The following is a 12316-nucleotide window of genomic DNA, read 5'->3' on the forward strand; positions in this document are numbered from 1 at the left end:
CACGCATTCCCCACTGTCACAGAAATTGAAGAGCCTCTTCTCCTCTTCATGGGGATACGTCCTCTAAACAATGCGGTGTGGACAGAGGAGGGGACACACTAGGGTCCCAGACACACTACACTGTCTGCTGCTGAGGCCTGGGGCTGGACAGCTGGAGTCAATGCGGCACCTGCTTCCCAAAACGGCATAACTAGGGGCCATCAACTGGGTGGCTTCAAAATTAAAGTATCCTCTCATAGTTAGAAGAACTGGGAGTCCAAACGCTCAGGTGTTAGGAGGACCATGCTGCCGTGGAAGCCTCAGGGAAGCCTTACGGGACTCATCCCGGCTCCTTCACTCTTATTACATGGCCTCCTGGGGTGTGACTGTGTTTGTCTGAGGACACTAGTTCACACTGGACTGGGGCTCACTGACTCTGTTCTGACTTCCTCTTAACTAGTCATGCTTGCCAGGACTACACTTCCTCCAAAGGGCATAATCACTTAGGGCTCACCAGGGCTCGTGTGGTGTGAGCGCAGAATGCCTTTTCACAAGCAGATAACTTGATAACCATCCACTGTGCAATGGCACACCCACATAAGCTGGAGTTTACAGGTGCAGGTTATCTGGGCTTCTCGATGCGTATGATTTGGCCTAATATTAACACCTGGAGGCTGGGCGCAGTAGTGCATGCCTGTAATCCCAGCACTCTGAGAGGCAGAGGCAAGTGGATCGAGGCTACACAGTGAACCCCGGTCTCAAACAAAACAAAACAAAATTGGAAAACACTGCTTCTTCAGACCAGTCAGATCCCCCTCATACCCACATCCTAAAAAAAAAAAAAGGCCATGGCTGACGTCTAAACCATCTAGGGCACAGGCTGACCAGCTGTGATTCTGACTATTTAAAAATACTCAAAAGTGGAGCTTGGTAATTTTTTAAATCTTAGCTAGCTTTTGCCAAATGCATGTGTGTGGTTTTGATCAGGAAGTTGTGGGTTTGTGCCTAATATTAAAAAAAAACTTTCAACATTAAAAATTCAGAATTGGTGACCACTGAGAAATCTATATGCCGAGTCACTCTGTCCCCTCGCTTACCCTAGAACACTTTGCCTCACTCTCAGGCCCAAGGCTAGAAATAGCCCTATCTTGAATCACCTTCAGGGTTTTCAGACCCCTGCAAGTCACTCTGTGTCAATTTACCAGCCTTCACCTGAGTCTCAAGTGGAAAGACAGGCTGCAGAGAAAGTGGCCTTCGCCAGCCAGCCACTGTGTGGTTTCTGTCCACACAGCTCGCTGGTCACTCAGGACTGCCTTCTAGACCTCAGCCCTCTGAGTGATGCTCTCTAACCCCCTTAAACCATGAAGAGGGAAAAGATGCCCCCTCCTGAGGGTGGCCGACTCCTCTGAGGGGGCAGCAGAGGAGTGCTGCGTGCCCGGAAGATGTAACTAGATTCTCCCCAGTTAGCTTTTCTCAAACCAGTGTCCTTGGTCACACAGGAAGAGAGAGGCAAGCTTTTCCTATCAGAAGGCCTGGTAGCAATCCCTCAGAGGTCTCCTGCGTCAGTGGCTAGTGTGCCCTTGAGAGAGATATTTAAGACTCTCCGGTGCTGATCTACTCACTAAGGGCAGAGATGAGTACACCTGGCCCCACCGTGGGGGGGGGGGGCTGTGGGGAGGCAGGGGTGTCATAGGTGCTTGGGGCAAAGTAAGGTCAGGGTGCATGCAGGTGTCTCTAGGGGCTCGGCTATTATTATTATTATTTCAGAAGCTTCCCCCTTTCTCTCAAGATGGGGGCCAAACCAAGCAGAGGCTGCAAGCCCACTGGCTCCCAGGACCAGCGGCTCTCTTATTGTCCACGGGGTATCACTAACTGAACTGAAGTGAGGGGCACGTACAGCCTCTAGGGCATCCGCAAAGGACTCCAGCTAAGCAGCTGGTCATCCCTGTCCCATGGGCTCCTCACCTAGGCTGTCAGGTTGTACGTCCAGGGAGCTAGGAGAGGAGCCGCCACAACAGAACCTATGCTCCAGACCTTTCTCTGATTAGCACTGTGAGGTGGAAATCGTGATGTGACTCACAAGATGGGAAAACTGGGACTCCCCAGCTGGTGGGAGCGGGTGGCTCAAGTTCACCAGCCCTTGGTACCTCACCAAACTGACTCTGCCCGTGTCCCAGGGTTTCTGAGAGCACTGGATATACCCAGAGCCTAAGATGGTGTGTTAGCATCATAGAAAGAATGAACAAGCCAGCTCAAAGGTCCCACATAGCAGAAGGCACTAGTGAGGACCAATCCCAACCCATGGACTCTCTCCCCTCTTTGGATGGAGATAGGGCACCAACAGAACCAAAAAGTCCAGCAGGCCAAGACACTGAGCACTCAAGAGCCATTGGGATGGCCCGAGTACTCTTCTAAGCACCAGAGACCAAAAGAGAAGCAATGGTGACATCAGTAGGGAGTAATGCTGGTTCAGATGAGACAAGGCTGGACTATAGGCTGATGCCAAATACCGTGATGCGCTGGACCACCACAGAGAGCTTCTTGCTTTCCTCCTGCCCAGTGTGTGGCCTCTTCTTCAGCTGATGGGCAGGGTCAGGCAGCCACACTGGCGGCAAGAAGAACAAGAGTCAAAGTATTCAGGGCCAGAGGTAAAGCCAGAGCTAGCCAGCCACATTACCCCATGTGAGTAAGGGTAAATGTTAGTAATCTGACCCTTTTAAATAGTTACAAAAGAAGCCGGGTGTGGTGGTGCATGCCTTTAATCCCAGCACTCAGGAGGCAGAGGCAGGCAGATCTCTGAGTTCGGGGCCAGCCTGGTCTACAAAGTCCTGGGCAGCCAAGGCTACACAGAGAAACCCTGTCTCAAAAGAAAAAGAAAAAGAAAAAGAAAAAGAAATCTCCAACCAAATACTTACAAAAGAATGGCTTTGGTAGGAGGCAAGCTTATGTCACAGGGACAACTCAATGGAAAACCAGAAAACACAAAACGCACATCCCAGAACGGTTGGCTGGCCTTTACTCCCCACGCCGCCCCCCAAGCCTCTGGGCTGGCACGCTTCGCTTCTGGGGAAGCTGTGTCTTCACCTCCGTGGTTCCTAAGCACTACTGAGCTTCTTCAGAGTCTGCATAGCCCTCCACAGACAGTGCCCTGTCTCGACACATAGCCTTCAGCCAAACGTCCTCCATACTCTGCTGCCCCATCTGGGCTCAGGTAACTTTGTTCCTTCCAGGCCACCACCCATCTTCCTCACTGATCAGCCTTCCTAGGCGGGTCTTCCCCCACACATCTGCTGTCTTAACCCTCACCGGCTCTTTCAAACAAAACATTTCTGTAGCCTGGCCTCGCTGGTCCTTCAGATGGATCCATCTCATATTCTCTCTCTCCCTACACGCTCATCAGTACCCAGCACCCTACAGTTCACTTATCCACAAGGGACGGGCTAGTTTCAGCCACCTGCTGTCGCACCGCCCCTGTTTGTTCCACGCCCCTGAAAGATCACCCACTCTGGGATGCCCTCCTCTGACTGTCCCTACTTAATGTTACCTACTTCCGACTGGGTAGGAGCATGAGAATTATCTGGAAGGCGACCCTCTCTCTAGCCAACTCCGGCATCTCCTGAACATCACTCAAGTTTCCTAAAAGAGCCTGGGAACTGTCCCTCACTGTATCCTGGAGAGCCCGGGTCACTCCCTGAGCCAGTATGACAAAAAAAGGAATAGATGGCATCCCCAAATCCCTAGGAAGGGCCTCAGTGGTTTCCTCTCCACCAGCCCCATCACCAGCAGTAGGCCCCTCCCATCCCGACAGTGTGCCGGTATCACCTAGGTACCTGCTGTTTGCTTTTATGAAGCACCCTTTTTCTCGGCTTCACACCGGACCCAACTAAGGTTTGGAGCATGAATCGTGCTCCAAGGTCAAAGGGGGAGTTGGCAGCAAAGACAGGTAAAGGCAGTGACCAGAGGTGGTCCCCAGGGGCCCCTTCCCCCTCCCATAGTGACATCTGCCTACCCCAAAACGAATGAATCCTCTGAGTTGGCCTCCCCTCCGCGAGCTGTCAAGGTGACTGGCCACTTCCTAGGTCCCGAGTCGGGAACCCGGGTTGGAAGGGGGCGAGCTTACCTTCCAAGGCCGCCTTCCAGCTGGTGCTGCCCTCGTAGCCTGACCCCGATCTCCGTAGCAGCCCCTCTGGGCCACGGGCTTCTGCCTCCGCTGGAGAGCGCGGCCTGGGAGCAGCCGGCGCCGGGCGGGCTGCAGGGGGTGGCGGGCGGGTGCGCGCGGGGGGCTCCCGGGCAGGCTCCATGCCGCGACGAGCGCGCGCTCCTGCACTCGGCTGTGGGGCCCGGCCCCACGCGCAGTCGGCGCCGCGCTCGCCCCGAGCGCCCCCCAGGCCGGCTTGGTGTTCTCGGGCCCCGGCGTCCGCAGGCGGGGGCTGAGCCCGGCTCCCCGCGCCCAAGCCGCTCGGGTTCCCGCTGTGCGCGCCGCAGCCTGCGCGCCGAGCCCCGCGCGGGGGAGGAGCCGGGACTGCAAGGAAGCCGCGACCGCGGGCGGGGTTGCGGGGAGGGAGGACGGCCCAGGTCACCAACCCAGCCACCGGCTCCGGCTGCGCGGGAGGCTGGGACAGCTGTGAGCCGAGGCGCCCTTCCTCCCGAGCCTGCTGCTGGGCATCTTTTAAAGTGGGGGTGTTTCCCTGGACAAGGCCCTGGGAAGGCGGCTCCTGGGGTGCCCTAGAGGCAGAGCAGACCGCTGGGGGCTCTGATTTGCCCTCCTCCCCCGTAGATTCTCAGACGCTAAGAGAAGCACGGCAGAAGCCAAGGTCCAAGGGGACAAGATAGAGAGAGCATCGCTGCAAACCTATCTATTCTGATTCAGAGACTTGGCTTATGTGTGAACGTCTGCGTTTGCAAGTGGAAGCCGGAGGTCTTCACTGGGTATATTCATTCTCCACTTTCCTTTCTTTTTTTAAATACAAGATCTTAATATACAGCCCTGGAGCTAGCTGTGTAGACCAGAGTGGCCTCTGCCTCCCAAGCACTGGGATTAAAGTGCACCACCACTTGATACTTTTTTTTTTTTTTTAGACAAGGTCTCTCACGGAAACCTGGGGCTCACCAATTCAGCTAGACTGAGCTGGCCAACCTGCTCCGTGGATCGGTCTCTCTCTGGCCGGCACTGGTTTTCAGATGCTTGCCACCAATCCAGGTTTTACAATAGGAGCTGCGGATCTGAACCCAGTTCCTTACGCTGGTGCTGCAAGCACTTTGCCTATTGAGTCATCCCTCAGGCTCCCTTCGGGATTTTTAAGACTGGGTCTCGTTATGTAGCTCTGGCAGGCCTGAAATTCACAGGCTAGCCCCCAGCAGCTTCTCCTGAGCTAGGATTACAAGTACGTGCCATCACAACCGAGCCACGCTTCAGGAACTTGTCAAGCAGTAGTGACACCCTCCCCAGTGAGGTGCCCCCCCCCCCAGGGAGCCCAAGCCGCTTGTCACTCTGCTTGGAGCTGAAGCAGGAGCATCAAAAGTTTGAAGTTAGCCTGGGTGAGCTACATAGACTGAGGCCAATAGTGAGACCCTGTCTCAAGAAATAACAACCAAAAAGGCCAAGGGAGTTTCTGAAGCAACCATGTGGTTTCTGAAGCAGATATGAGGGTTGACACAGAGATGAGAGGCCGGGTGCTCTCCATGACCTTTCTGGATTTCTACCCTGACCTTAAGGGATCTATCTACCATAGCCTCAGCTCCAGCATGGGCCATTATCAGTGCTCTCTCCCTCTACCCCCCCTCCCTCCTCCCTCCTCCCTCACGTGCCTTGTGCTTGTGGATGAGATGTAAGCTCCCAGCTACTGCTCCAGCACCATGCCTGCCTCCCTCTTACCATGCTCTGGGCCATGGCAACCCTGGACTCTAATCCCCTGGAACTGCAATAGAAAAGTAACTAAGGCACCTTGTATGCACAAAGCCCTGGGTTCCATCCCTTGGTACCTAGTAACTGGGTGTTATTCAAGGTTAGCCTTGGCTATATAGTAAGTTCAAGGGCAGTCAGATCTAAAGATCCTGTGTGGATGATGATGGTGGTGATGGTGGTGGTGATGGTGGGGGGGTGGATGATGGTGGTGATGGTGATGTGGGGGGTGGATGATGGTGGTGATGGTGATGGTGGGGGGGTGGATGATGGTGGTGATGGTGATGTGGGGGGTGGATGATGGTGGTGATGGTGATGTGGGGGGTGGATGATGGTGGTGATGGTGATGGTGATGTGGGGGGTGGATGATGGTGGTGATGGTGGTGGTGGGGTGGGGTAGGGGTGGGGGGTTGGGGGGGTGGAGGTGGTGATTCAGGAGTTGTGTTAGGAGGAGGTGGAGAGTGGATGACAGGCACAGGAGCCATTACCTCCTAAGCCTCCTGGGTGAAGACTGGCCATTTTCTCTCCCTTGGCTCTGAGACCATTCTCTACCTCTCTAGAGAAGTGCCTAGGGGAGGCACCAAGCTCAAAGCTGCAAACCCCATCACATCGGTACAGGACGCATCAAAGACATTAGAGCAGATTAGATGAATGATCACAATTGTAGGGAAATTAACTTTGGAGTCAGGTGCAAGGCTGCTTTGGAGCGGGGGGTGGGGGGGTGGGGGGTGGGGTGGGGTGGGGGTCAGCAAAGAGGCTCTCGCTGTGAATGGCTGGGCTAACAGGAATGAGAAGGACACAGTGTCTGACTGAACAGGGTTCCAGCCCTGACCAGTGGACTTCAGGGCTTGATCCACGACAAGGATCCAACCTTTGAAGTCCTCAAATCCCTGGTGGAACCCCTTCATCCCCTCCAAATGCCTCTGGGACCCCTGCCCCCAAACCTGCTTGATCTCAAATCCTTACATCAGCTCCTCTGGAGTACCCAAACTCAGACAAGGCCTCGGCCAGTGAGAGATTGCTGAGACCATAGAGGACACGGCCACAGCCACTGAGGTGGTACTCATGAGAAACCGGGATCCTAAGCCAGCCCTCCTCTGCACCAGCCGCCCCCCAGAGCAAGCATGTGTGAATACTGTGGGGCTTCCATGTGGCCTACAAGGGCAGCAGGATGCCAGCAAGTGCTTCAGATGCAGACTCCTGCACCGGACACCAGAGTCCCCCACCTTTACGTTACACGCTGCTAAACATGCTTGGTCAGAACTGAAGCGTGCATGAGAAGCAGAGGTCCGGGTGGGTGACAAGATGGCTCAGCTAGCAAAGGCTCTTGCTGCTAAGGCCGAGGACGTGAGTTCAATTACATATGACGGAAGGAGAAAAATCAACTCCCACAAGTTATTATCTGACCTACAACACACACACACACACACACACACACACACACTAACATTTTTTTTTTTTAAAGAAAACAGATGCCTAGGGACCGATGCCCCACACCTGGGCCAGCCCAGTCCCTGTCCCTCAGGGCAGGTTCCCATTGCTGTCTGTTCAGAGGCTCAGCCCTAGGTGCCAGGTGCCCCGTGTTCCTTCTTGTATCTCAGAATATGACTCTCTTCTTCCAGTGTTATGTAACTGTGACTCCTGGCCCACAAACCCAGAGATGAGGGCCGGGGAAGGCGTTTCCTTTTCTTCTTTTAAATCAGCTGAAGGATAATTTTGGGTCACCGTCCCACCGGGGTGATAGGAAATTCCATTTCAGCTTTTTAAAACTTTTTTTTCCTTTAGATCGATTTAGACAATAATTTAGATTTGCCATGCTTCAGATCAGGGTACGCAGGGCCTGCTGGTAATCCCAGCACCTGAAAGGTGAAGGCCTGAGTTTAAGGCCAGCCATGGTGACTTAGTGAGTTCAAGGCCAGCCTGGACTACATGGAACTTTGTTTCCAAAAAATTAATAATAATAATTTTACTACCATTTCAAGTCTACAATTCATCATCCTTTAAGGTACTCACAAGCTTGCATGCCATTGCCACGGTCTCATTCTAGAAGGTTCAGCCACAAAGTGAACCCCACCCCCAAGAATCACACTCCGACCTACCCTGCCCCCCAGCACCCACGGGTTTTACGTGTGACTCCTCTGGATTGTCTTCTTGCTGGTCACATAACGTTCCCAGAGGCATCCATGGTGAGGTGTGTGCTCGCTTACCCTCCATTTCCTTCCTTCTCAGGGGCCTCAAAGTCCCCAAGGGCTTATGAGGGACCATCCCTTTCTGCCGGCCCAGCTGGCTGCGCTTCCATGGCTGTGTGCTGCGGGGACTCTGCCTCTCCCGGGCACCCAGCCCCGTGGCCACTTCAGTAGCACGTCACTGAGTGGTGGGCCCTGCTACCCTGAGAAACCCCAGATCTCTGACGCTCCCAGACAGAATGACCACCCCTCACCTCACCACACACCTCCCGGGCTCTCTCCTTTCCAACCCAACACCTCTACGAGCCCTTCAGCACCTTTATATCGGTAGTACAGGTGAGCCTCTTTCCTGGCTGCCTTGTTCTCAGTCCCACCAAAGTCCTGCAGGCAAGAGGCGCAAAGCCCGCTGAAAGAACGGCTTACGTTTTGCAGATGTGCAAAAAGAAATGACTAGTGTCGATTTCAGCCCGCTGTCTTGCCGCCAGCCTGCCCTGTCTCTTTCTATGAGCCCTGAACACCTTTGGGAGGCCTGTGTTGGCTGGATCATGGAGAACACGGATTTGCGAAGCTGAAACCTCCAGAAACAGACGGCGCTGGAGGAGGAGTCAGCTCAGCTTGCTGAGAGGCAACCGCTCCAGTCAGTGTGCCCCGGATTTCCAGAAGAGCTGAGAACCAACTCCTCTTCTGATGCTAGTGAACATTCCTATTTTTTAAAAAGGATTTATTTATTTATTTGTTTGTTTATTATGTACAGTGTTCTGCCTGCATGTACATCTGCAGGCCAGAAGAGGGCACCAAACCACATTATAGATGTTTTTGAGCCACCATGTGGGTGCTAGGAAATTGAACTCAGGACCTTTGGAAGAGCAGTCAGTGCTCTTAAGCTCTGAGCCATCTCTCCAGCCCGAACATTTATATTGTTAATATACAATGTTGTATGAAGAAAAAACATGCACATGAGACAGGCCTGAACTGCCAGGCCACAATGTCTGATTGAAACAGCACATTTAATGTCAAGCACTTCGTACAAGCTGTTAGAAGGTCTCTCACTGGATGAGATCCTGTAGATAAACACGTCCTAATAAGATTTAAGGGTCTCCTTACCACTTACAAGGCAGGGATAAGGGATGGATTGTGGGGAGGTGTTCAAGGAAGGGGACCATCGGGAGATGAGTGTCCATAGGGGTGAGGACCGTGCCAATATAGAGATTGAGGGTTTTCCCTTTTGGACAGGGCTGAGAAGTCATGCTGCCTTCCTCCAACACTGGCACCCATCAAAACCCAAGCAAATCACCTAGGAGATGCCTTTCTACTACCCGTGTCTCCTCCACGTTTCCACAGAACACCAGACAGGTCTTCGCTGCGGGCAGAAAGTGGTCCAGGAGCAGCCCATGTGTAACAAAGTGTAAAGAGGCCATTCACTGAGAGAACCTTAAGTTAAGAAGAGAGGAAATGTGAAACCAAGGCAGAGAGAAGTCCCCTGGAGAAGTGGAAGATGCTTGTGATGTGGTTTAATCTCTGACTGCCCCTAATCACACTCTCAGGAGCTGGAGAGAGTAGAGAGTTGCTGCTCGGTCAGGAGTACAAAAGTTCCCTTAGAGCAGTGGTTTTCCACCTTCCTAATGCTGCACCTTTTTAATACACTTCCTCGTGTGGTGGTTGCTGTTACTTCATAACTGTAATTTTGCTACTATTATAAATCATAATGTAAATATCTGTATTTCCTAATGGTCTTAGGTAACCCCCCCAGGAGAGGGTCACTTGACCCCCAAAGGAGTCACAACCCACAGGTTGAGAACCACTGCCTTACACAGCTGTGTTCTGAACTTGATCACACAGGATGCCGACAGCGAATCACGGTGAAGTCTGGATTTCAAAACTGCTGAGAGGAATGGGACTCAACGGATAGAGCATTTGCTGCATAAGCAAGAAGATAAGGCTTCGGATCCCCAGAACCCAATGCCAGGGGAGCTGTATAGTAACAGCGCCAGAAGGCAGAGACAAGGGATCCCCCAAGACAAGCTGCCCAGCCAGACTAGGCATAGCACAGAGCTTTGGGTTTGCCTGAGAGGTCCTGTCTCTTTGAAAAAAGTGAGAGAGCAATCAAGGATAATTCTAGACATCAACCTCAGACATACACACACACACACACACACACACACACACACACACACACACACACACCCCACATGCGCATCACACACATGCACACAAAAATGGAGGGGGAAAACTGCTAAGAGAAGGAGGGGCTGTGAATAGTTCACTTGGTACCTTGTAGGTACCAAAGTACCAAGCCCTTGTAGGGACAAGGACTCCTATTTAAAAGCTGGATGTGAGCTGGGCGTGGTAGTGCACGCCTTTAATCCCAGCACTTGGGAGGCAGAGGAAGGCAGATCCTTGTGAGTTTGAGGCCAGACTGGTCTACAAAGTGAGTACAGGATAGCCAAGGCTACACAAAGAAGCCCTGTCTCAAAAAACCAAAACCAAAACCAAACAAAATAAAAAATAAAAGTTGGATGTGATAACAAATACTTATAATCCCAACATCAGGGAGAAGGCGTCAGGTGACTGCCTGGGCCCCACTAGCCAGCCTAGTCTACCTAGAGAGCTCCAGGTCAGAGAAAGACCCTATCAAAAAAAAAATGGCTACTGAGGAATGGCATCTGAGGCTGCCCTCTGGCACCTGCGCACTTGCACACACATACACACGCACACAGACTAAACAGTAATTTTGAAGTGTTCTCACCAAGCATAGTAAGTAGTGAGGGTCGGAGAGATGGATGGCTCAGTAATTAGGAGCACTGGCTGCTCGATTCCCAACACCCACATCTATAACTCCAATTCCAGGGGATCTGACGACCTCTTCTGACCTTCTCAGGCTCCAGGCACACACACAGTACACAGATATGTGTGCAGACAAAACACCCATACTCATAAACTAAATAAGTAAAACTATCTTTTAAATGTTTAAAAGACGAAAAAGTAAGGGTGCTGGAGAGATGGCTCAGCAGTTAAGAGCACTGGCTGCTCTTCCAGAGGTCCTGAGTTCAATTCCCAGCAACCACGTGGCAGCTCACAACCATCTATAATGGGCTAATGCCATCTTCTGACATGCAGGCATACATGCAGACAGAGCACTCACACGTAAAGTACATAAATAAATACAATTTTTAAAAAATAAGTAAGTAAGGGAATTGATATGCAAATTAGGTTGACTCAAATATTTCAAACTGTATACATATGTATCAGAACATTATTTGGGCCAGGTGGTGGCAGCACATGCCTTTAATCCCAGCACTGGGAAAACAGAAACAGACATCTCTGTGAGTTTGAGACCAGCCAGGTCCACAAATCAAGACCAAGACAGCCAAGGCTACACAGGGAAACCCTGTCTTGAAAAAAAGAAAAAGAAAAGCATTATTTGTACCATATAAACCTACACAATTTACTTATTGGATAATTAATTTGGACAATCAAATTCTTACTGCCGAGTCCCTGTGAGTATAGTTGAGTGACACAGTCCTTGGAGCCATGGGGCCCTAAGGTCCTCCTTTCTTGGGCAGGCACTGAAACAGGAAGTGCCACCTCCTGTTGAGGAAATGCTTTATCCAGTCAAGACCTCCTCTTTGGAGGGCTTGCCTGTGTCTTCTTCCACCCCAAGAGGGCTTGCCTGTGTTTTGTTTGTTTGTTTTTTGCTTTTTCTGGCCTGTGACTTTCCTTGCTGGGACAAGTCTCCCTAACAGGTGGCAACCACACCTTGGTCTGGCTCTTCTGGGCCAGATTCCCCGTGATCTGAGTCTTTCTTGACACCTTCCTTTGACCTTCCTTCAGAGCCAGGTGGTGACTCAGCAGCATCCTTACCCTCAGTCTGCCCTTGACATGCAACCCCAGAGGTGCAGGCAGAGGGATCGTCCACAAAAGCAAGTTCTCACAGATGAGACATTTTCCAGCCCCAGAGCTGGCTGTGCCTGTTACCAGAGATGCCCTGGCCTGTGATGTGAGCCTGGGCCGCCCGAGCTGCTGCATGGATGCTCATCCGGAGGGCTGGGCATGTGACTCTGGAGACCTGGGCAGAAGAGTGAGGGCGGAAAGGCAGAAAGGCTTAGCTGTTAGGGCTTATGATGTCAGATGCTAGGGTTAGGTCACATCCCAGCCCTGTCCCTTGCTTCACTGGTGACCAAACACCTGACAAGAAGCAACTTAAGGGATGGGGGATGGTGGGAGTTGGTCATTTCTGGGTATCTGCCAC

The 12316-nt window shown here is 52.2% G+C and overlaps 1 protein-coding gene across 2 annotated transcripts in view; it reads right to left on the reverse strand.

The window, feature by feature from the left end:
• Positions 1 to 4503, reverse strand: part of CLEC2L (C-type lectin domain family 2 member L) — a 16379-nt gene extending 11876 nt beyond the window's left edge. The window contains exon 1 of one of the 2 annotated variants that reach the window (XM_084785544.1): positions 4100 to 4503. In XM_084785544.1, the coding sequence (XP_084641670.1) occupies positions 4100 to 4280 (181 nt within the window). In that variant the 5' untranslated portion in view covers positions 4281 to 4503. The remainder of the gene's footprint in view (positions 1 to 4099) is intronic. The other variant, XM_084785545.1, reaches the window with a different exon arrangement.
• Between the last annotated feature and the right edge of the window lie 7813 nt (positions 4504 to 12316).

The sequence above is a fragment of the Acomys minous genome (assembly GCF_964271855.1).
Source record: "Acomys minous genome assembly, chromosome: 6".
Classification (NCBI taxonomy): Eukaryota; Metazoa; Chordata; class Mammalia; order Rodentia; family Muridae; genus Acomys; species Acomys minous.